Source organism: Carassius carassius, chromosome 40 (genome assembly GCF_963082965.1).
Source record: "Carassius carassius chromosome 40, fCarCar2.1, whole genome shotgun sequence".
Lineage (NCBI taxonomy): Eukaryota > Metazoa > Chordata > Actinopteri > Cypriniformes > Cyprinidae > Carassius > Carassius carassius.
The window spans coordinates 22881281-22907355 of record NC_081794.1 but is presented as its reverse complement, the minus strand read 5'-3'; the positions used below and the strand labels follow the sequence as shown (position 1 = coordinate 22907355).

General features: G+C 36.4%; 1 protein-coding gene across 15 annotated transcripts in view; it reads left to right on the top strand.

Annotated features, from left to right (window-relative positions):
- The window catches only part of LOC132122428 (calcium/calmodulin-dependent protein kinase type II subunit gamma-like), a 75673-nt gene that overhangs the window by 37502 nt on the left and 12096 nt on the right, over positions 1-26075 (top strand). For 10 of the 15 annotated variants that reach the window (XM_059532682.1, XM_059532681.1, XM_059532679.1 and 7 more), the window contains exons 3-13: positions 360-419; positions 4777-4831; positions 6428-6493; positions 9493-9565; positions 14513-14615; positions 15473-15556; positions 17033-17127; positions 20137-20259; positions 21279-21362; positions 21481-21523; positions 21973-22035. In XM_059532682.1, coding sequence (XP_059388665.1) covers positions 360-419; positions 4777-4831; positions 6428-6493; positions 9493-9565; positions 14513-14615; positions 15473-15556; positions 17033-17127; positions 20137-20259; positions 21279-21362; positions 21481-21523; positions 21973-22035 — 849 coding nt within the window. The remainder of the gene's footprint in view (positions 1-359; positions 420-4776; positions 4832-6427; positions 6494-9492; positions 9566-14512; positions 14616-15472; positions 15557-17032; positions 17128-20136; positions 20260-21278; positions 21363-21480; positions 21524-21972; positions 22036-26075) is intronic. The other 5 variants (XM_059532684.1, XM_059532680.1, XM_059532686.1 and 2 more) reach the window with 1 other exon arrangement.

Genomic DNA, 26075 nt, shown 5'->3' with positions numbered 1-26075 from the left:
CTTCTTTTGAATGCATTATTAGTTTTGTGCATAACAATGCAATTAACTGTGATTAATCGCAGAAAATCATGCGATTGATCGCGATTTAAAAAAATGTCATCATTGCCCAGCACTAATTTGATTGAATTTTATTTTATTTACAGGTATATCATCTCTCTGAATTGTTTATTCCCTCTTAACTCCCCAGCATTGTGGTTCACATTTATGACACCTATAGAAAAACGTTCTCTCTTCTCGGAGGAGAGGACAGAGCTGCTCGCACCTCAGCTGAGGTGTCCTTTTTATTTTATAGCTGAGAACAAGCCATCAGCCACCTCAAATATCTAACCTGCTTTTCTCCTTCTCCTTTTCCCCTACAGATCATCAGAAACTGGAACGTGAGGCTCGAATCTGTCGTCTACTCAAACACCCCAATATTGGTGAGTTTGATCTTCATTATGATTCTTTTTATTTAAGTGTAACAATTAAGCCATTAAAACTATAAATGACAATATTTAAAGTATGGGATCATTTATGAGTTCTAAAAATATTGAACAATTTAAAAGCTATATTGAACCATTTAAAAGCTATTTTATCTTCAAGAGCTTCAAGATCATGAGCCTTTGTCTAGTTTGCAGCTATTTTTTTTTATTTTTTATTTTTTTATATTTATACGGTGTTTGTTTACAAACCTTTATTCATTTTCATATCATCATACAAACTCTTTATATCATTTTGCAACATATACAGTATGATTCAAAAGTCTGGGGTAAGGTTGAAAGAAATTAATTCTTTTATTTGTCAAGGATGAATTGAATTGATCAACAGTGACAGTAAAGTATGTGATGATTCCCATTTCGAATAAATTCTGTTCTTTTGATTTTTCTGTTCATCAAAGAATCCTGAAAATCACCATTTCCACAAAAATATTAAGCTTCAGAATTGTTTTAAACATTAATAATCAGAAATGTTTCTTGAGCGGCAAATCAGCATATTAGAATGATTTCTTAAGGATCATGTGACACTGAAGACTGGAGCAATGATGCTGATTTGCCATAACAGGAATACGTTGCTTTTAAAAATAGAAAACAGCTGATTGAAACTGTAATAATCTTTCACAATACTGTTTTTACTGCATTTTTAGTGAAGTAAATGCAGCGTTGGTGTTCATAAGAGACATATTTCCAACCCTATACTTTTAAATGAGACTTTAAATTTAGTCCAAACTTTCAAATGGTGGTGTACATGTGAGTTTGTCGCAGTGAGCATCTGCAGATTTGTGAGAATGTGTGTGTGTGTGTGTGTGTGTGTGTAAGCTGGTGCCAGTGATGACTGGGACTGAATTAGGTTGAAGTATTTTTGCAGCAAAACATACCATGTCCTGCAGAACAGCCTCTCTTAAAGCTCTTCGTCTTACAGAACAAAATGAGGACTGTGAGGGGAAAAATGAGCTAATAGAGAGTAGAATTTAGTAGGCGGCAATAGAAGAATGAATAAGAAAGCTAAGAGGGAATCAGAAGGAGGTGTGGAGACAGAACGTGGGAGAGATTGATCGATAGAATGAGGAGAAGACCTAAGTGGGCAGAACAACTGAGAAAAAAAAAAACCAGAGCCGAGCCATCGAGATGGGGGCGATGGCGACAAAGAAAGAGGTGAAGGTAGAGGGATGGAGAGAGTAGCAGATAGAGATGGAGAGAAATAGAAGAGGAGTGGAGCTCTATAAATAACTGTGTTGAGGTGGGAGATGCTGGTGGGCAGCAGTTCAGCCCAAATACCGTCATTATCTCCAGTGAGCTCCGGAGCACAGCGAGAGAGTGCAGGAAAACCACAAAAAGATGAAGCAAGAGATCAGGGTGTATTAGATGTTCGTTTATTATTAGTAATCTTATCTTTCGGTTTGTGTTCATCAAGAATCAAATGATAAGAGAGAAAGATTAAATGGAAGGGTCTCAATGGAATATTTACTTGGATCATGGATATTAAAATATAAGCCATTTTTCTTTATTACATTTTCAACAAAAATAACTACATTGTGGTATATTCTGTTATGTTACTGTGATAATTACTCTGAGTACCGTGTTATATATTTATACCCCTGGGGCTGTATTACAGAAACATCCAACACTAGTCTGGGCTGTTTGGTAACCATGGCGATTTCAGAAAGACTCTCATTTAGGATAGAAGACTTGAGACAGGGAGTTTCTGGAACGTAAGCCCTAATTTATATTTTGAGATTATTGCTTTTGCCTGCTTGGCTGATTAAATTTAAAAAAGCACATTTCACAATTTATACCATTTATTTTATTATTTTTTTTTTTTAAGTGTTAAAATAGTGTTAAATTATTTCAGAAAATATTTGGCAGCATTAGTTGTATGCAGATTTGCTGAAGAAAAAAATTAAACAACACTTGCTCAAACTCTTTTGAAAATTTATATTGTATGTCTCATGCTACTAATTTATAGGCAATAATCTTAAAATAAACCTTAAAGATCTTTTAATGTTTTTGAAAGAATCTCCTATTTTCATCAACACTGCATTTATTTGATTTATTGTCAGTATAATTGAAAACAACTTTTGTATTTTAATATATAAGCCATTACTCCAGTTTCTTATTCTTCTTCTTAGTGATGAAAAATAGTTGTGCTGCATAATACTTTTGTGGAAAACAGGACAAAATGCTTTCAGGATTCTTTGATGAACAGAAAGTTAAAAAGAGTAGTATTTAAACTTTTTATTGTGTTGATTGAATATTATATAACTCTCAACTTCTGCTGTTGTTTAATCATCTGTAATTCTGCTGTCTGGCAATCTTCCACACCACTTTGAGTCGTATCCCACCCTTGACCTCAACTTCACACTCTATCCAGTGTCTTCCTCTTCCCTTCTCTGTGTCTCACTCCTTCCTCTCTTTTTCCCACTTTCTCACCGTCTTTCCATCGGATGCGTTTTCTTATTCTCATCTCTGTTCCCCCTCAGGCGATGCCTTCCCTTTCTCCTGCTCCATCACTTGTATCACTCTCTCTCTCCTTCACTTTCTCTTCTGTCGTCTCTCCTCAAGTGGACAGCTTGTCATGTTTTCTGCTTGGGCTGCACATAAGTGCTGAACAATAGAGCCAGCGAAGGAAGAGAGATGGGGGGAGAGAGAGAGAGAGAGAGACTGTCTGAAAGGTTAAAGAGGAGAGAGGACTGAGTGCTCATTGCTACTGGCGCAGTTGACACTAATGTGTCTCTTTCATTCAGCTAGTCATGTTCATATAAGTTTGTGTGTGTGTATGTGTGTGCGACTGTGTGTGTGTGTACATATAAATATATGTGTGTGTGTGTGTGTGTGTGTGTGCGTGCGTGTGTGTGTGTTATTAGGCACAGTAATTGAACACTAATAATAAAAGTAGTAGTTTTTTGTTATTGAACTCAAAGTATATTAAGAAGGTGACATGTAATGATAATGTTGATTATTATTATTATTATTATTATTATTATTATTATTATTATTATTATTATTATTATATAAATTGAAAAAAGAATTAGAGGTGAAATTAGCCGTTTCTGCACAAACAAAATTGCAAAAATAATGACTATTTTCAAACAGGTTTCCTGAACACTTCGCCTTTCTTGGTTGCAAGAATTTTTATATTATTACTATATTAATTATATTTCAATTTCATTTAATTATATTTTGATGCAGAAGTTCCAGACTTCAAATTATTATTAGTAATATTATTATTAACAAGAAGGTGTTGTTTAATATTGTAAAAGTAAAGTCAATAATTTTAAACCGATCCCTCTTTTCCATTGGATGAAAAAAACAGATAGTCCCGCCTCAAACCAATGCCATTGGTTAAACCCATGTTGCTGGTTGGGATGCTCAAACAAACAGAGCAGTTTTTGAAAGCACTACAGTGTTTACACTTTCTGAGAAAATTGAAGTGGTCCGGTGTAGTATTTTAACAGAAAAATCGCCTTAAAATGAACTTCATCTTAAATATGGCCAATAATATTAAATGGCTTCCATTCTTGTCATTCAATGTTTCTTGCTAAATATCAATATACCTCACTTTACAGAGTACACTCTGAATGTTTAGGACTTTATTAAACCTGAGCTTCTGTAATTACTGGCGTGATGGCAGCTCGTGTTTGCAGTCCCAGTGTCAACATGCTCGGGCCTTGCTTGTCAAACAGTCATTCTGTGGACTATTGACTTGCTGCATTAATCTAATAATGTAGAAGTAATTTATCTAATATATGTATTTTCCAGCATCAGATTTGCTTCAATCCCTTTGTTATTTACCCTCTGTCTCTTTCCCTCCCTCCTTCAACTAGTTGCTATGTGGCTCTTTCTCTCTGCGCTCTCATAAGGCTCATGCTATTCTGGGCAGTGTTTACTCAACTCTCTCTCTCCTTATTTCTTTCACTCTCTTTTTCTTCATCCAACCCTCAACCCAATACACTCGGTGTGTGTCACTGTCTACGTGACACACTGCTTGTGTACATAAGTGAGCTTGTCATCCATCCTCTCTCTCTCTCTTTTCGATGGATCCTCTTTTTGTTATTTTCATTTGGCAGTGTGCTCATTATGGTTAAGCCCATAAACGTTCTTCGTAATTGTAAGCGCCACTATAATAGCGTGTAACTGGCCGTATGCCGCATGTTCTCATCAGATGTTGTTGTGAATGCTGTGTGATAGAGCAAAGAATGCTCAAGATTACCCTCTCATTAAAAACATTTACTTTCATAATGCATTATCTCTATGTTGACTTTGTTTAATGCTGATTCTCCTGTTGTCTTTTCAACCCCAGTACGACTCCATGACAGCATCTCAGAAGAAGGTTTCCATTACCTGGTCTTTGACCTGTGAGTATGACGAAACAACACGCGCACACACACACATACACACACACACACACACACACACGCGTAATAAATAAAGAAATAAGAATGTCAGAATTGTAGAAGTACTAAAATGATTAAACATTAATAATAATGAATTAAAGCTATATATATATATATATATATATATATATATATATATATATATATATATATATACACACAGTATATATACAGTATATATATATACACACAGTATATATACAGTATATATATATATACTTCAAAATAAAAACGCTGAAAAAAATAACAGCTAATTAAAATTATTAATAAATACTATAATAGTATATCAAATTAAAATAACATTGTTTTAAATGGAGCTAGTTTCTGTATTCAGATGAATTTTTTACTCTCAGTGACTGGCTTTTTGCATCAGGATGGGCAAGTTATCAAACCCAAGATATTTTGTTTCTGGTAAATCATGTCAAAAGCCCCATTCCTGCAGGCAGATAAATGCATGCTGAAATTTGTTCATGACACCTTGCACGCACATTCCCGGGTGTCAAAAATATATCCTTCAATTTGATGGGATCTGCCAGCAAATCTGATGGGTAGACATTTCTGGGTGGCCCTTTAAATGCGATATAGTGCTGTCAAGATTGTTGTTTCTTTGATTGTGTCCTGGTTTTAACCAGTCCAGTGCACTTTGATTTTTCCAGGCGTCATTGTGGAACTCAATTTATGTGGAACAAAGGCGAGCTACTAATGTTCCTGTTATGTGTCTCATGCACACCTCAGTGCCAACTGCGCTCCACCCTCACAATATATTGTGCAATATCATTACTGTTTAAAAGAACTGTTTGCTTTTTTAATAGATTTGAAAATTATACTTATACCTGTAATGCAAAGGAAACATTTGAGCAATTATTACTTCTGTCTTCGGTGTCAAATGATCCTTCAGAAATCATTCTGATATGCTGATTTGATGTCCATTAAACTTTTTTTATTATCAGTTTTAGAAACAGTTGTGCTGCTTAAAACATTGTATGTGTATGTGTATGTATATGTATATATGTGTGTGTGTATATATGGTGAAATAATTTATTTTATTATCTGTGACATTTTATTTCTTTTAATGTAAAATCTAAATCAAATTGTAATATTTTAAATTAATTTAAATTGTTTTATTATTTTTAAATATTATTATTATTCATATTTTTTGTACAATTATTTCAAATATTATTGCTGTAATTTTTATTGTTTTGTTTTTAGTAATTTATATTTATTTCATAATGTAGTCTTTTTTTCTGACATGATTTTCTTTATTTACTTCTGTTTTGCACAACCAAAAGCCAGTTTTTGGCTAAAAAACCACAGGTTACTACAGTAAAACTCTGGTAACTTTGTAAGAGCCACCACTGTCTTGTATTGCCACTTGGATTTTGTTTTACTGGCCACACTGTTTTACTGCAGCATCACATATATTTGCAATCATGTTTACGTAATTGTAAAATGTCGGCTCTGCCTCTTGCTACTGGCCAAATTAGCCCAAACCCCAGCACACTCTCCACTCTCTCATCCCTTGTTTCACTGTCCCCCCCTCTCTCTCTCTTTCCGCAGTGTGACTGGGGGGGAGTTATTTGAGGACATCGTCGCCAGAGAGTATTACAGTGAAGCTGACGCAAGGTGGGCTCTCCAATTTACTGTTGCTGTGGTTACTGTGCTGTAGCCTGCAGTGAGCAGGTCACACTTACACATGCACACACACTTACATCTACTTCAAAAGCACAGAGAGAGGACGATCCCTTTTGTGAGAAAAACTGAAAGCCTTTAATGATGGTGGAGTTGGCAATCAACAGGTGCCACACAAAAGCGCATCCAGTTGGCCCCTCCTTTCGAGTGCATCACTTCTGCAGCACTAACAGCACTGTCACCAAACAGCAAACATGAAGATTCTTCCTAAACCGCTTTCTCAAAGTGGAAAATCTGGTTACATAGAAGTGACACACAGTGTCTTCGGGAACCAGCAGCGAGTGTGTAAGTCTCTCAGGGACTCTGATTCTAAGTTAAAGCCCCAGGCATCCAACACAAACACCCTTCAGCGGTTAGCTTTGTTTTAATGCGCTCATACGGGAGTTTGTGGTAAATTTGGTTTACAAGAGTTGCATGATGCCAGTTTAGAGCTTTGATATCACATCAGTAAAGACCGATAAAAAGAGGGTGAGTGGGAAGAGAGGTGTTTTATAAAGAGATCAGCTGTCTTATTTGTGTGTGTATGTACATGTACTATATGTGTGTGAGATAGAGAGAGACAGGTCTTTTGTGTCCAGTGGGATTTGTGCTGTCCTGCAAATGGAATGCTGGGCTTGAAATGTAACCAAATTTGGGCAAATAGCTTCTGTGTTCTTTTGTAACATTAATATACTCTACAGTCTTTGCCAGTCTACTTTCTTATCTCATATACTCCATTTTCACTCACTCGTTCCTTGTGACATGTCCTAACAAGGCATTGTAAAATGACAAGTTGCTTGTCACTGGAATTAATATAATTCTCATTATAATATAATATAATATAATATAATATAACATAATATAATATAATATAATATAATATAATATAATATAATATAATATAATATAATATAATATAATATAATATAATATAATATAATATAATATAATATAATATATCTTTGCATATATTTTGCCTGTTTTAAAACATTTATATATAATATATATATAAATACATTATATTATATAGCTTAGTATAATAATTTAAATAGCAAATTGGAAATTTGAGATGTACGTGGAATGAGTCTGCATGGGCCAAGTTAATATAATATAAAATAATTACTATGGTAATATTTTTTATATATTATATTATTATATTAATACAGCAAAACAGATAGACAGCTTAGTAATTATTTATATAGCAATTTAAATACACAGAAAATGCCAAATTAATATAATGCAATATAATATATAATTTATTGTTTAAATATTATTCTAAATTAAATTGTTATTTTATCAATTAAATTGTCGAGAAGTCTGATTCAATTCAATTCAAGTTTTTGTATAGGCTTTTTACGATACAAATCATTACAAAGCAACTTTACAGAAAATTACTTTTCTACAATATTTAGTAGTAGCTTATAAGTGGTGACTGTCAGTTTGTGCGTGTATGACAGGATTTTTCAGAAAAATTAATACAAGACGTAGTCAGCCAGACGATGAACATTATTAACAGCAAATATTATGATGCAGTCATACTTGTAGCAATATTTTTTAGTTCTGTTTGTTGATTCAGGGTTCAACTGATGTACGCATTCATGTCCCAACCGTCATCTGTGCCATTTCCTCAGAATAAATCCAATAAGGATCTAAAAGAAGTCATGCATAATTTCACATTATCTATAAAGTAGCATGACACCACAGCAACACTCAAACACAGACACACACACACACACACACACACACACACACACACACACACACACACACAGACACACACGTTTGTTTTTGTGAAAAGTGGGGACATCCCATAGGCGAAATGGTTTTTATACTGTACAAACTGTATATTCTATGGCCCTACACCAACCGTAACCCTCACAGGAAACTTTGTGCATTTTTACTTTCTCAAAAAAACTCATTCTGTATGATTTATAAGCGTTTTGAAAAATGGGGACACGGGTTATGTCCTCGTAATTCACCCTCTCCTTGTAATACCTGTGTCATACCAATGTCATTATACAGAGTTGAGTCCTGATATGTCACAAAAACAAGAGCACACACACACACACACACACATTCTGGTTCATCTGTCCTGGTTAGGATTACAGCTTTAAGAGGGATGAGCTGATGCGTGTGCATCTGTGTGTACCTGTCTGAGGGTGAGGTGTTTTTCCAAGAGTAACGCCCACCCCAGCTATCCCACAATCCGCTGCTCAGCTCACCTTATGTGCCTCAGTCACATTACACTTGACCCCTGTCTGTCTGATAAAGTAGCAGTGGTACATTCGTATGTAGCGTAAATTTTCCAGTCACGGTGTTTAATTTAATTGCTTAATTGAATTGTCCAGCCGATGCTGTCGATTAACTTTACTGTAATCAATTCATTTTAATCAAGCCTTTATTTTAATTAAGGAATTCGAATTACAGACTTTATTTATCAAATTACTGCATAATATAAGACTGTATAACTGATTTTCGGTAATATACTTTAATATGATTTTCTCATTTGGCAATTTTATGAATGGCTGTTTTAATATGCACTGTATTATATCTGCTATCCACTGCAGAATACTCTTTAAATATAGTGTATTTTCAAAGGTGTTGTTCACCCAAAAATGAAAATGTTGTTCCCTACAGCTACCCACATGGCTATTTTTTTTTTTTTTTTTTTTTTTTTTTTTTTTTTTTTTTTTACATATGAAGAGAGCATAAACAAGGGGCTGTCAGGTTCTCAGAAGAACACACACACACAAACTATTAAATTACTCCATATAACTTGTGGAAAATGGCACCTTTCAGAAATGAAGTATAAAGAGGGTAAATATAAGGAAACTGACTTTTGTATACAGTACAAATAAATGGTTAAAATCAATATTTAGCCTTATCTCACCCCCTCATTTATCCTTACGATCTTTCTCTGCCACTGATTGATTTATTATTATTCTGTTTTTCAGCCAGTGCATCAATCAGATCCTGGAGAGTGTCCATCATATTCACCAGCATGACATCGTGCACAGAGACCTTAAGGTGAGCGAGAGCCTGTCACAACAACTACACACATGGCAACCGGCCTGCTTCTGAGGTTTTGCAAGTCAATGAAAGTACATGGTAGTACATCATGGGTTTACTTTGTGTGTGGGATGGGTGGGACATGTCCCCACCACTTTTTGCCAGGGTCGATATAGTCCCTACCGCATAATTGAAAAATGTCTTGCGGGTATGTACTAAAGGAAAAATAAGATCAACAAATCATTCTTCATAATCTAATTAGGGTGATGACTCCTATCCCATTTGACTCCTTACGCATGCATAACTCGTGCAGTGCAATAACGACGTGATTTGCAGCTGTCGCACTTTTCGTAATATCATTAGGCCTATAGCATTTTATTTAAAAAATGGATCGCTTACTTGTGCTAAGTAGGCCTGGCCTCAACTTAAGATTTTTCTAGTCAGTTAAATTTTTTCTAGCAAGTTATATTAGATTGATTTATATAATAATATATTAACCATACTTTAAGCACTTTTAGACATTCTGCGCTCAAGTTTGCATATAAAGCAATTGCCTCAGCACTGGCAAAGTGATTATGAACATGTTGGGGGAAAAGAAGACATTTTAATTATTTATTAATAAGCTAGTGCTTTCTGAGTCAGTGTCAGGTGCAAAGATGAGGTTGCCGAATGTCGACACTGACTCGCCATCTCCACTTGGACGTGTCTTTAAACCAGAGAACCAGAGAAGGTGAACGTTGGTATTCCTGTGGGGGGAAAAAACAACAACAGCATGGAAGCACCGTCACTGGCATAGATAAAGCTTATAACATAGCAAAAGAGGAACTCCCATTCACAACATTTTAATCTTAAATAGTACTACTGATGAAAAAGAATGGGGTGAATGTTAACCACTTTTGTTTCCATCCAACTATAAACTATGATAAAAGTTAATCAGCATCCATTGATTAACAGCATGATGTAGAAAAAAAAAATCCTTGCTCATGCGACCAACTGAGAAAGTTAGTCTCAAAAGAGTGACCGGTGGGAAGAATTGCCCAGCACCCCTGTCAATGATCTAGCACCCCCTCAGCACCTGCGGTCAAAATTCTGTGGCACCATCCCTGGTACGGTACAACAATGTTTTTTTTTTAAAAGCAAAAATTCAGTTTTTCCAACTCTAAACCCAGTTCCCTTGTAAACTAGGTTATTAAATTAAAAAAACTAGCAAATCAAGTCTGTGTCCCCACTACTTTTCAAAGCAGTTACGCCACTGTAGTACATACTTCTGCTATTTCATTTCCGTTTAATTTCATACTTGCTACAAAGGCTTTTGGGTCACTACATGTCAAATCAACACAATTTGAGAAACTTCCCCAGCTCAATTTTTTTTTTCAAGAAAGGAAAAATATTAAATGTCATGGATCTATATTTATTAAGTAATCAATTTTTTTGTACACACTCACAGAAGTAAAGGTACAAAAGCTGTCATTGGGGCAGTACCTTTTCAAAAGATGCATGGTTGTACCTAAAGGGTCACTTTTGATATCTTAAAGGTTCATAGTAGCACTTAAAATATATATATATATATATATATATATATATATATATATAAATAGCAGAATCAGCAGAATGCAAATTGATTCAAATTTGTTTTTTGACCACTGAAAATGTGAACGGTTTACTAAAGGAGCCATACTGAAAACCCTCTATCTCTGGAAATGAACAGTGTAGGGCCTTAAAAATAAAGATGCCAAAAGATAACTTAAAAAACCACAAAATTTAAATGGTTATCTCAGGTGAAAATTGTCATTTTGACCCCCCTCAAAAATAGTGGATTACTCCGTAAATATACATCCATGAATTTTAATATTTTAGCCATCATCTTCATTTATACCTCTTATTTATGTTTTTCACCAGAAAATATAACAGGGACCTCAGTAATTCATTATATTACCATATGAATTAAGTACATGCATAAACATCAAACACTTTGCCTTTGTGTCTCAGTGCATGTGAATGTATGAAATGAATTGTTGTTGTCTTGACTGTGGCATGTCTTTGATAACGCATAGACACTGTTTTATCATGTCCTCTTATTGTGCGTTAGTCACATCCACTGCCCTCCCCCATGTGTATGTGAGCCCAATGCTGAGCAGCAGAGATGTGCCCAGGCTGGTTGCCATAGCAAGGAACGTGATACGACAACTGTTGCTGGTATAGCCTGAGAGACGGAGGGATGTGGGAGGGGTCACGCGAGTCTCACCATTCCTCATTTGTAGTCTGTGCATTTAACGAGGGAGAGTGAGAGATTCACACCTATGGGCATAAATTTCCCAGCATCCTCATATAGGATTGCATTTGAATTCTGTGCTTGAATGTAGAATTCGAGGATGAACTCTGTGCATTGAGAAGATATATGTGCGACAGCTAATAAATCAAGCTTATTGAGTTGTGTATTCGAGAAAGGAGGGGAAATCGACTTTTCCAGCCCATATTTTAGTGCGAAAGTCCTCCATTGTGCCTAATATATCTTTCTGGGGTTCTCAACTTGGTTTTGTACTTGAAGCTCTTGGATATTAATGAATGTTTGTTTGATTTAAAATTTGGAGCACTGACAAAACCGCAGGAAATCCACCCTAATATTTGCTCAGCGTAAATGTGGTAGTAAAGCAAACACAATTCAGTTGTGCTTAACCTTTAAGCCATGTATGAACTCAATTACCTGTGGAGCGATCTTTGACTCGCAAAATCTGTCATATCCTACTGAGCAGGTCTGGCCAGTATAGAGAAATCACATGTTCATCTGCTTTTTAAAAAGAGGGTTCGCACTGACAGTGTAGCAAAGTGTCTGTATTGTTGATTTTGTAGGTGTTACTTTTTCTGTCTTATTGTCTCAGTCATATTCCAAATAAATAAAAAAAATAAGAAGAAAAATGAAAATAAAATTAGAATGTATCATGGTTTCTACAAAATGAAGCAGCACAACTGTTTTTAAATAACATTTCTTGAGCACCAAAGCAGCATATTTCAGTGATTTCTGAAGGATCATGTGACGCTGAGTGATGATGCTGAAAATTCTTTAAATTTTTAACTGTAATGATATTTAAACAATATCACAGTATTACTGTTTTACTGATCAAATAAATGCAGTCTTGGTGAGCTTAAGAGACTTCTTTCAAAAACATAAACTGTACCAACGCCTGTACCAACGCCAGTGTTCTATGAACAGTTGCAGATAGATACAGGCCCAGAACGCGAGATTGGAGAGGAGAAAAATATATGATCCAATACCTATCCAACACAAACCATGGGAAACCCCTGCCCCTTGTGGTCTGACGCTAAAGTGCCCATGCCGTTCGGTCTGCCCTCGGTCTGTGATTTCTTCTGAGGGAAGGGGTGCGCGATATGAATATTTTTCATCGTGGACAATAAAAATGTCTCCACTATCTGCTTTTGAAGAAATATCGTATCATGCTGCAGCTCACATTCTATCAGCTGCAGTTCTGGCGCCACGAAATGAATATACTGCGACAGCTGACATATCCAGTACCATAGACATAGGTATTTAGAGTACGCAATAAGAGTACGCAGTAGGGCACCAACTCCCAGCGGGGCACCATCCTAGTTGCTCAAAAAAAAAAAACTTTTGTTTTATATGTATATCAATGTATATGTAAATAAACATTTAAACAATAATATAAAATGCGTTTGCGACTGTCAGCTGACTGCAAATGATCATAACTGATGGACAACTTTGCCTGGGAAAAGACAACAGTAGTCCGGCGCCGAGATAAGGAAAAGAAAAAAGCCCAAGATGAGGTCTGTGCATCACTTTTAGGTACTTTTATAATCCTGTTAATGTTTTTTTTGGATTTTGATAACATTAAGTTATGTGTTTTAATGCGGTGATAATACATCTGCCTTAATATCCTCTTAGAGTTTCAATGTTCCGATTAATTCATTAAATTCAAATCTCCATTTAATCTATCATTTTTGGCCACCTTTTTGCGATTAGAAATACTAGCCTCTATAATTTCTTCAAAAAAACATTTGGACATCACAACCCTTACAAAAATTATCCTTGTTTTTATTGAAGTAAAATTTTCTTGTGTGTCATTTCTGAATGCTTGAGACTATAAAATTGTATTAGTAAAATCATAGCCATAGGCAACTGTCTAGGTACACTTTTAATTTGTAAAGAATCATTGTTTTATTTTTACTTGTTCATTCAATTTTTTGAATGCTAATGCTTAATACTATTGAACCTGCAAAACACAGTTTATTTTTATTTGTGCGTTGTGTATTTGTAATGTGTGTCTTTGTTCTATTTTTTTTTTAATAACAAAGATAAAATAATGACAAAGATTTTTATGTTTTTAGGTGGCTTATTGAGCAAAGTGTTTCCATTTATTTTATTATTATTATTTTTATTAATATATTATATATTATATATAATATATTATTATATTATTATTTTATTCAAGAATAAAATAAAAATATCGGATTGATATCGCAATCGGCAAATAGCCAAAGCTGTGGCATCGGAAGTGAAAAAGTGGTATTGGGACATCCCTAATTATTTCAGCTAAAATGTTTTTGTTGTAATAACTTTATTTTAATGAACACAAATTATTATTAGTTTTTTTTAATGATAATTAATGAAAACCTTTATTAGACAAGTAAATTGGTAGTCGCCATACCATGTAGCTACACACTGCATGAACTTAAATTTATCAACTTTTTTGGGGATATTGCTAGATTTTATTTTTTTGAATTTGCTCAAAAAGTGGTGTTTAGTTGCTTTGATGCTACAAATTGCGGTCTGTGTAAACATTCCATTAGATTTAACATTCATTACCAGTAAAATATCCAGCTTTGACCACACGCTGGGCAATGTCAATTCTAAAGGATCTTTTAACCTCTGTTTTCAGTCCATTTGAAATGTTTGTGATTGTTAAAGGCTTCCTCTGTTTTCCTCCTCAGCCCGAGAACTTGCTGTTGGCCAGTAAGATGAAAGGAGCGGCAGTGAAACTGGCTGATTTTGGCCTGGCCATCGAGGTGCAGGGAGATCAGCAGGCCTGGTTTGGTAAAGAACAACATGTTTTAAATGTGGTGCTTGTCCCCATTATGCTAGGATGTTGTGGGTGGTTTTGACCATTTGTGAATACTTTTTCAACTTTGCACACATTTTTGCATTTTTACTACTGTTGCTTTAGATTTGACAGGATTTTCCCCCTCACAACTGTACTGATTCCCTCTTGTAATGTGCTTTAAGTTTATCTTAAAAGGTTTTGCTGCATTTCCCACTCCATTACCTCTGGTCTGAAATGCATTGGGATGGCTGTAAAGGCTTATTTTCAGGCTCTGCCAAATGCCAATCTTAGCCCATTTCATGTTTCACTTTAACAGTCATTCCTGTCCGTGTGTGAAAGACAGTTGAGCTGTCTCTACTGGATAAAACCGTCAGGCAGGGTTTTTTCGGGCCTTGTGGCCCCCTACTGGCGGCTGCTAATTTCTGCTGCCATGAGATAACTGTTGCTTTAGTGCTAATCAAGTATCTTTCTTTAGTTTTAAATAGGTAATTTGGTTTTAACAGAAGTATGCTGAGTTTTGTGAAGAGCAAAGCCTTGAGGGTAGGAATAAGTGTTGTATACAAGCTACAGTATGTTACCACAGCTTTTTAAAATCAACATGTTTCCAGCCCGCTTCAGTCTTGCCAGTGCTGGAAGGAGGCAGCCATCTTGGCACGTCACCATTTTGGCTCTAAATGGTTCTGGCCTATGGAAAAATCCATCTATCATACTATCCACCTGCTTGGAATTATTAGCATTGCAGTGAATATTAATTGGCTGAGCTACTTTGCCTAAAGGCGCCTGTGGTTTGAATCCACTTAATCTTATTCTCAGAGTACAGAATGGTCACTTCAACCTGTTTTTGTTACAGGTTTTGCTGGCACACCTGGCTACCTGTCTCCAGAGGTGTTGAGAAAGGATCCCTACGGCAAACCTGTGGACATCTGGGCCTGTGGTGAGTTTTCAACAGGGTCTTTAATCATTAGACCTCTTGCATATTCATTCTGCTTGCTGTATTAACAGGTTGCAGTATTCATGCTGCTCAAGTTGGCAGTGCAGTGCTGAGTAGAGTTTCGGCACCAAGCCTGTCTTTACTGCTGAACTGGGCAGAAAATAGGGTTTAAATGTACGGTAGACCTGTTTGTCAACACAGTCTTTTGGAATACATGCTTTTTGAAGCAAATATTGAGTGAAGCACTTAACTATCGCTTGAAACAAGGACGTCAGTCAGGTTAAGGCTGCAAGTTTCACATGAACAAGAAGATGATTAGGTACGGTACTAGTTAACAGGGTTGGGGTTTTATGTAAAACATTATTACAAAACAAATTAACATTTGGACTTAAATATATGCTTCTTTATGAAGCATAATGTATTTTAATTATACACACACGACTAGACTAGTGTTGGTATTCAGTAATGGGAGAAATCACGATAATGAATATGCACGATATGGTGGGCACTTCAAAATACCATGAACAATTATTTTCACATCAACTGGTCACAATGCACAACACCGCTGTATGCTCCGTCAAAAAAGATGCATGCACACTCTGATGTAAACAAGCACAGGAGAAGCGTACGGCGGAACGCGTGAAGGAGAGCCACTGAATGAAAGCACATTTACTCTCTGACAGCAGATGGCGCTCAACAGCAGAAATGCAGCCTTTCCCCCGAAACCCCTGAAACAAAGCAGCTGCGCTTTTGTATTCGCTACAGTGTTCTTCACAGCGACTTAATAGGCTATTTATTTGCAGACTTTTTGTACATTTTATTCTGGACAACAACATGCCCTTAGATACTAATTGAAAAGGTTTTGATTCATTGTTGGGTCACACTTTACATTAAGGCTCCATTAGTTAATTCATTAGTTAAACTGCCATTGAAAAATTCTTCCAAACATTAAAATATTTAATAACATGCTGTTAAAATCAAAAGTTGCTACTGTGTTATTTAATAAACCCGAGCTGACATGAACTAAGTTGTATTTTTTTTTTATCAAAGATTAATAACTTCTGTAGCAAATGTAGCTGTTGCTTATCATATAATATTGATGGATTAACTAAGATTAACTTGAGATTGCACTATAAAGTGTTACCTATTTGTCTTTATAATTATTTTGCACTCTAACCTGTGTGAAATGTTTTACTTTATTTTTTGTGTATTGATTTATTGTATTTAAATGTTCAGTTCTTTTTGTTTTAAGAAAAATGTTATTAAACGGTTATACTTTTACAACATTTTTTGCAACTAAATTTCAGTATCGTGATAATACCGTATACCGTATACCGAGACATGCCTACATACAATTCAGTGATATTTTACTGTATGTGAAAAAAATAAAAAATAATAAACACTTTCTATCAGTCAGTAGGAATCTAATATTGTTTTTGTCAGCCAATCAGAATACTTTTCTCTTTCTTTCCTTCACAGGTGTAATCTTGTACATTCTATTAGTGGGCTATCCTCCATTTTGGGATGAAGATCAACACAAGTTATACCAGCAGATCAAGGCTGGAGCTTATGATGTAAGTACAGCTGTCCTCTGATGGAGCCACTCTCTCTAAAGCCTGGAACACACCAAGCCGACGGTCGGCCGTTGGGCAGTTTTTGTGCGTCGGCCAACTAAGTTTCCTCAGTGTGTTCCGCTCCGTCGGCTGAAATTGGTCCTCGTCGGCTTTTCTTCTGCCGATTCGACATGTTGAATCGGCGTCGGGCCCTCTGTGAAAGAGGGAACTCTGATTTGCTGTTCAGCTTAGTGAACGAGTCAGTGGACGAGAATAATAGCAAAGCAGCGAGCAAAGTCAAAACGGTACAGATAGAGGCTGTTCTAATGATATGTCATCTTACCTGATTGTTCCTTGGCGAATATTTCAATATTAACACGAGAGGAGTGGAATAAAGAAAGTGTTTAGCAGGATCGAAATACTGAAAAAAATCACCTTTAAAGTTGTTTAAAGTTCTTAGCAATGCATATTACTTATCAAAACTTAAGTTTTAATATATTTGTGGTAGGAAATTTACAAAATATCTTAATGGAATATGAGCTTTACTTAATATCCTGATGATTTTTGGCATAAAAGAAAAATCGATAATTTTTACCCATACAATGTATTTTTGGCTATTGCTAAAAATATACCCCAGCGACTTGGTTTTGTGGTCCAGTGTCACAAATGAGTCTATTTAAGCTAATGGCAATAATAGGGCAAGAGGGGTAGAAGATTTAAATAACATGAACAGAAATAAAGTAAAAAATGACAGTGAGATGAAAATTTATATGATTTTGTAAATTATAATTATTTATTTATTTTTTCAGTTAAAATTTCAGCTTATTGCTCAATTTTTCCTGCAGGATTTGATTACAACAGACGTCGCATGGTCTCTGCAACACACACTGTGATCCAACTGCCTGTTTAATTTCTGATTGGGTGCGATTTAGAGCTACTGGTACTGTTATTGATTATGTCAGGCCCTCCCTGACGCATTGCAGAGAGATGAGCTTTGCTTAGAAACAACTTCCTCTTCTCCCGGAGTGTAAGTGCTTGTTTGCTTGCGTACGTGTGTGCGTATTTAGGAATTGTCCATCTCTTGCATCACAGTATCACACCCGATGTATGTGGCAGGACATGGAGTGAGTAACTGCCCCAGAGAGACACTCATTCCATTCAAATTAATGGACAAATAAAAGGGACGAGATGATGTAACTGTGAGTGCATGCATGTTACACTGTTAGATGGATTTGGTGGTTCAGCTCAGTTCACTTCAGATGGAGAATATGATCAATCCTTTATCACAATGTAGTTGTTTTTGCTGAAAATTCAACCACAAAATGGTTCACAGGTCAAGGACCCTTCTGTGGAAGGAGTATCGTAACAGGGACCACTCAAAATGCTTATAGGTCCATATTAATGTATTTTCATACTTTCTTATGATGCAAAGGCATTAAAATGATTAATATTCATGCTCAGAATCATATAGTTGGACATTATATGTATATCATACTTAATATGCTTTAATTTAGGAAAGAAACTGTTAACTGAACCAGGAACTGTTTAAGATCCTTGGTTTAGACAGTATATTAAATGTAATGGGGAATAATAATGATGAATAATGGGTTTTTTCATCTCATTTGATTATTTTCTCTTAGTATTTGGAAATTAAAGAAAAAGAAATATGATGAATCATGAATAATAAGCAGCACAAAAACAATAAGTAATATTAAAATTTAAAATAGCTGCTTTCTATTTTAATAAATTTAAAATTGAATTTATTCTTATGGCAAAGCAGAATTTTTTTGCAGTCATTATATCACAGTTGTCAATGTCAAATGTGTTATAAACAGTTGTTCTGCTTATTATTTGGTAAAAAAAAAAACACTAACATCTTTTCAAATTTCTTTGATAAATACAAAGTTCAGAAGAACAACATTTATTTGAAATAAAAGTCTTTGGTAACATGAAAAATGCTTTAACTGTCCCTTAGGGAGGTAAAACTGATTAATTGCAATTAATTGCTTCCAAAATAAAAGTCTGTGTGGATATAGTGTGTACTAATTACTAAGAATTAATTACTTAATTACTAATTTTTAATTGGATGATTCCTTCTTGTTGACTTTTTTTCTTAATTTTTTTTTTTAGATGTAAATAGTAAAAAGCAGTCTCTGCTCAACAGCAGTGTTAATATATCTACCAAAGCATAAATCTTATTCCAAATCTCGACAGGCTGGCACATTGCTATTGACGCACAATATATACTTTAAGAATCAACTTGGGAAACCTCGCGGTGAACTCGCTTCTTTGTTTTGTACCCTAGTAACCTTCCGTCATGTGACAGCAATTGATGAGGTGTAGAGTTGTGCTTCATCATCCGTTACCAGCGTCTGTCACTGCGCCTTCTGGTCATGTTCACGTTTGGATGTGCCATCCGCAATCCTGAGTGGCCTTTCTTGCTGAAGCAGCCCACAGCGGTGCAAATGCTCCACCCATGGCATCTATCAACAGTGCCCTGAGTTAAAAGCGCTGCTGAATCAGTGTGTGTAAGGACTTACGAGCACATGCGGTGTTTCTAAGTACAATCCACATGCTCGTTTTAGCTGATGCAACACAGCTTGATGCGCAAAACAAATTATACTTCCTGGAACCTGCCCAAGGTTTTCTTGGAACAGACAGAGAATTTGTAACGGCCACATAAAGATCTGGTACAATGAGGAAGTGTGACACACATTCAACACGGATACAGACACAGCTTTTTATTGGCTAATTACAACTGCAATTTTCTCTAGTTATGGGCTGCAATGAAGCTATGAGGTGTGAAATGCGCAAGCAACATGTTTCAAGCACCAGCCGTGCCGAATAGGCCGACAATACGAGGACTGACTGCCGTGACTCATTGGATCCTGTACGCTGCCTTGAGATGCGTTTAATTTCATTAGGCCCCGGTGCTGACCGCTCTGTATGTGTGGTGTGAAAAGCTCTCTAGGCTTGCTCCTGCATTTAGATTGCATATCTAACGCTCGCTCATGATTCTTGCCCTCACAGTTTCCTTCTCCGGAGTGGGACACGGTCACCCCTGAGGCCAAGAACCTCATCAACCAAATGCTGACCATCAACCCAGCTAAGAGGATCACCGCAGAGCAGGCCCTCAAGCACCCATGGGTCTGCGTAAGTTATCTCTATATTTTCCACAAGCTCCAAGCAAGAAAAATCTACTGGGGGAATCTGAGCGCTCTTTGAGTTTAATATGAAATGAAGCTTTCACATTCACATAATTTGTGCTCTCAGAATCGGTTCCAAATAAGGAATAGTGCATTCAGTATGAAAATTGTTGTTATTTACTTAGACTTCGGAGTAAAGTGCCGGATGCTCCTTATTTTACAACTGCAGTGAATCGGGAGATTTCAAGCTTCAAAAACAGTGCAGAAGCACGGGGGCTGCACGATTGATCACATTTTATGCATTATTATTTCTGCTTTTCTTGGTTAATTAAGCATCATCATCTGCAAGATCTGCCCAATACTTATCCTAAAAACATTTTTATTTTTTTCATTTGACATTTCCAGTAACTTGCATTGATAACTAGACTCCAGGGGTTGCCAGATTACAAGAGTTTAATTCCCCCACTCGGGGTGAAATGTAAAACAAAAAATTTCTAAAATGAAAACAATTGTCACGATTAGAATATTTGATCAAAGTAATCATGATTATCAGTTTAACTATTATTGTGCAGCCCTAATAAAACACCATAAATATGGTCCATACAACTTGTGTTCTGTTGTCTGAATTTTAAAGATTTAGCGAAGTATGATTTTATCATTAAAATTTTTTTTATTTCGAATGCACTGGTTGAATGATTTGTTCATGAATCAATGGATAGATTATGAATGAATAACTTAAATACCTATTTTAGCTTGCATAAGATTATTGTATGACTTCAGAAAACTTGGAATAACTTGTATAGACTACTTTTATGATATTACTGCATCCTTCTTAAAAACGGCAAACTCACAATTCATTTAATGGTGACAAGTACATTATTAAGTGTTATTTAGTGTTCCATACAAGAAAGTTATACAGGACCAGTTGAGGGTGGATAAATAATGAAAGACCCCTTTAATTGGATCAAATACTTAAATAATGCTGATGTGCAATATTTTTCTCTGTCTTGCATTTGCTCATTTCAGCAACGGTCCACAGTGGCATCCATGATGCATCGCCAAGAGACCGTGGAGTGTTTGCGCAAGTTCAACGCTCGCAGGAAACTCAAGGTACAGCATGTGTTTGAAGGGCCCTTAGACTAACTCCAGTCTCCTTCCCTTGGGTAATTAGTGCTGAAAGTTCTGTTGCCATGGACTAAACACTCTATTTTACTCTGTCTTTGTTCAGGGAGCCATTCTCACTACTATGCTGGTTTCTAGAAACTTCTCAGGTGAGTTCCCTCATTCTCCTGGGATCAGGTAGGAAAATGCAAAGTCATGGATGAACTTTGCCAACCTCTTGCTCCAGTTTTCACTATATAAAAAGATCTCGAATGGCTGGATTAGTAATTAAATGGAAAGAGATTTCACTTGGGATCTAGAGCTCTGGATTACAGGAGTATTAATTTCTGGATTTTTCTGCTTCAAATCTCGATTTCTTTGTGCTGTTGAGGCAGTAAAGGAATATCAGTAACTATCTTTACAGTTTAATATCAGTTTACTTCCTGAACAGGAGATGTTTATGGTTTGTGCAGGTGATACAGCAGATTTGAAAGCTTTAGCTTGTCGTTTTTTTTTTCTAGACCTTGATTCCTTATAATAAACCAAGGTAATTTGTTCAGTAGAGGGTTTGAACACAGTTCCATAGCTTCTCCCAACTCAACGCCTCTCTGTCCAATAGTGGGCCGGCAGCATACCAGCCCTGCTGCTCCCACCACAAGCACTGCTGCCCTTGCACAGGAAGGTATGTGAGAGTGCATCTCCTCATAGCCACCCGGGGGACCAGCGAGCCCCCTCCACTATGCCTCCAAACCCCCGCCCTCCCTCTGCTCTACCCAATCAGCATGCAGCCAATAAGAAACCTGCCTTTCTTGCCATCACTTGTATAAATTATTTGGACGTCTGCTATATAGTCTTGGAGAAGATCTCACTTTTAAACGGATAACGGCCTGCTGAATTTCCATCTCTCACATGCACGTCATGTTATTGTTATTGTAACGTACATGTTATTTTTTTCAGCCATGTTTTTATACTGCTTTGCTTTTATATGACCATGTAACTTTAACAATTATCTAGCTAGCTTTTAACCCTGGTTCAGTCCTCTAATATGGGTCGAATCAATGAAAGAAATGTTAATGCTACAGGACAGATATGGGTCATTCTCAAAAATGTTGTATTTTCATATTATATTATATTACATTTTTTAAATAATGCCTCTCAACTCACATATTATTAAAATAATATATGTAATCCAATGTAAATTATACTTATGAAATTTTTTATAAAAAATTGCTGTAACTGTAAATTTAATAGAAGTGGTGTACTAGGCATCTGCTTTTTTCAGCTTTAAGAAAAATATTTAAAAGTGATACTATTTTACATTATTTAATAAAGTTTTCAGTTATATAGAGTGATATGAGTGGGATTTCTTAATTATTTGAAAAAAAATTCTTGACTGATCAGTGTTCATTACCATGTTTTGAGAATGACTCTTAAAGTGACATTTGAAGTATTATAGCTTTTGTTCAGCTTTCAAATGGTCTATTTATTTATCCGTCGTTATGATATGCTATGCAAACAGTGTCCCCAGTTCAATTTACACACAGCAGCTCTGGGCGAAACAGTCCAATCAAATCGCAGCACTGCATTCATGTTAACGATCGCCACCATTAGACCCACCATCGGCCGGCATGCATTATCGTCTGCATGGAGTAAAAAATGCAAATTTTGCTGCTCCTTCTTTGATTAGACTTTCTCTTTTTTCTCTCTTACTCTCTCTCGCTCTGTCCCTCTCGGTTGAATTGCTTCAGCCCTCTTTGGCTCCCTCCTTCCCTGCTGATCAGCTTACTGGTGTTTTGTGCTATTGGGTTAAATAGCATTTAAGTGAAGTCTGCTTTAGCTGCAGATATAGGACCCCGTTCACGTGTCTGTGCTCTCCGCCTCAGACAGAATAAAGGGGCTCGGAGGGGATAGAGGTTTTTAGATCTGTGTGCTGTGTCGTCAACTAAAGCAGACCCTTGCAGCCTAGCCAAGCCACCATTGCCCTACCACTCTCCTTTCATTCTTCCTTCTCCCCTCGCCAAGAGCGCAGGGGCTTAACCACATGGACGGGCAGGAGCGGGGTTGGCTTGCTGCCAGTCGTAGACCCCACATAGCCGGCGCAAGGGTCCACTGAGTGCCAGGTGGTCTGCGGGGAAGGAGGCCCTCTGGAGGGCAGATGGACAACACTGTTGACAGTGTCTCTGAGTCAGGAGAAAGTGGAGAGGAGATCTCTGGTTCCAGTTATGTTGTCTGATCAAATCGAATTGTCTCACTCTTTCCAAAGTGTAAGACATCTGTCTGTCAGTTTTAGTAAATGTCTGCCAGCTGCCATTTTCAACAAGCTGCGTCTGAGCAGCTGTCAGTGTTGGGAGAATACTTCGTATGTAATGGTCAAAGGAGAACAATTAAGAAAAATTGCAGCATCTGTTCAGTCCCTCCAGGATTATGGAAACCTAACAAGAGCCCTCCGCTGTATTACTGAACCTGTGAAAATGTACCGTTTCAGTTGTTGTGGTTATTAGTTAGTATAGAGTCTTCTCTTTCTATTTCTCCAGTATGTATAAATACATGATTGAGGAGCACTAAAATAACTGTCCGTTTACATTCCTATTAAAGTATGAATCCTTGATGCTGCTGGGAAAATGCACTGTTGACTACACTGTACACTGTTTGAACAAAATTGAAAGTTTTGAGGTTCTGACATTAAGATTTTACAAAAAATTCAAAAATTTCTGGATTCTAAACTGGTGGCCACATTTATCACAGGGCATTACTGTAGACATTTGTATTCTTTTTTTTTTACTAATTGAAGGACAATTCATAGAGTTGAAAGTTGTATTTAACCTGGAATATTCCTTTAATGTTCTTTTGAGCCGTCCAATCAATGCTCTCCATCGGTTCTTGGCTTCGACTAGTACTGTAAGTGTTTATAACTCTTTATATTCTGCTATTGTTAAAACCAGTCCTCCAGTTGATGTATGATGTTAACCAATAACCAGTAATGACATTTCATCAATGTTTCTTCATTCTTTAAGAGCTTTTCATTGAATGACCAAGATAAGATTTACTGTCCAATCAGTTATGAAGATAAGGCATGTAATTATGTTTGTAAATCTCTAATATATCATTTGTTGCTTGCACACTTCTGATTTAAAAGTGTATTGAATCTTTTAATGGCTGTCGTAATGGATTTTACTAGTTCAATATGCGGTCTCAAAGACCTTTTCACCTTCTGAACTCTAGAGCATTATTTAATAGGGGTGTGAAAATGTGATCTGGCTTTGAGTCCATTATTATTCTTTACTTATTCATTCAGCACATCATAACATTTGAGATTTGAAAATCAAGATTGAATTATTTGACGAAAAAAAAACATGATAAAGTGTTTAGATTTCTGTTTTGGATTTAGTGGATATTTATAATGGAAAATAGCTCAAGAATTGTGCATTTAACGCATTATGCAGTTATTAATTTACATAATCATTGCATTGAATTTGATTTATCTGTTCACCCCTGTTATTTAAACTGCAATAGGATGCCACATGATCTTTTTGAATAATATTCTTTAAATCGCTGAAGGCTACTGTAACTGTTTTGCACTTTGTTTGAAAATGAATTCTTCCTCTATAATTTATTTCCTCTCAGCATCAGTATGACTGCAGTGTCCTGGGGTCCCAAATCCATCTGATTATTACGCTGTATAACGGAAGACTGCTGACTAAGCTTTCCCAGTCCCAGTCTGTGAATCCTATGAGACATAGTTAGATATGTGAGAGACAGTGGAATGGTAATGAGTCGAGGTCTAGCTTCATCAGTGCATTGCATTATGGGACTCGTGGTTTAATCCCATTGGCACTGCATGGCTGACTGTAAGGTGAATTGCATCCACCACCAGCACCTCTCACCTCATCATTAGTGAAGCATGAAAGCAGGCCTGCAATGCAAACATTGCCTGCTATCGTCCAGCTTGTCCTCTCTGCTACGTAATGGTTTTTGTTTTCTTCTTAACCTTGCCATCTTTTTTTCCCATTTGTTTATGGAAGGTAAGGTGCTAAATGGGAATATCGAATGTGAAAGCTGAGTTTTCACAGTCGTGGCCAAAAGTTTTGAGAATTACATAAATATTGGAAATTGGAAAAGTTGCTGCTTAAGTTTTTATAATAGCAATTTGCATATACTCCAGAATGTTATGAAGAGTGATCAGATGAATTGCATAGTCCTTCTTTGCAATGAAAATTAACTTAATCCCAAAAAAACCTTTCCACCGCATTTCATTGCTGTCATTAAAGGACCTGCTAAGATCATTTCAGTAATCGTCTTGTTAACTCGGGTGAGAATGTTGATGAGCACAAGGCTGGAGATCATTATGTCAGGCTGATTGGGTTAGAATGGCAGACTTGACATGTTAAAAGGAGGGTGATGCTTGAAATCATTGTTCTTCCATTGTTAACCATGGTTACCTGCAAAGAAACGCATGCAGCCATCATTGCGTTGCATAAAAATGGCTTCACAGGCAAGGATATTGTGGCTACTAAGATTGCACCTAAATCAACAATTTATAGGATCATCAAGAACTTCAAGGAAAGAGTTTCAATTCTTGTAAAGAAGGCTTCAGGGCGTCCAAGAAAGTCCAGCAAGCGCCAGGATCGTCTCCTAAAGAGGATTCAGCTGCGGGATCGGAGTGCCACCAGTGCAGAGCTTGCTCAGGAATGGCAGCAGGCAGGTGTGAGCGCATATGCACCC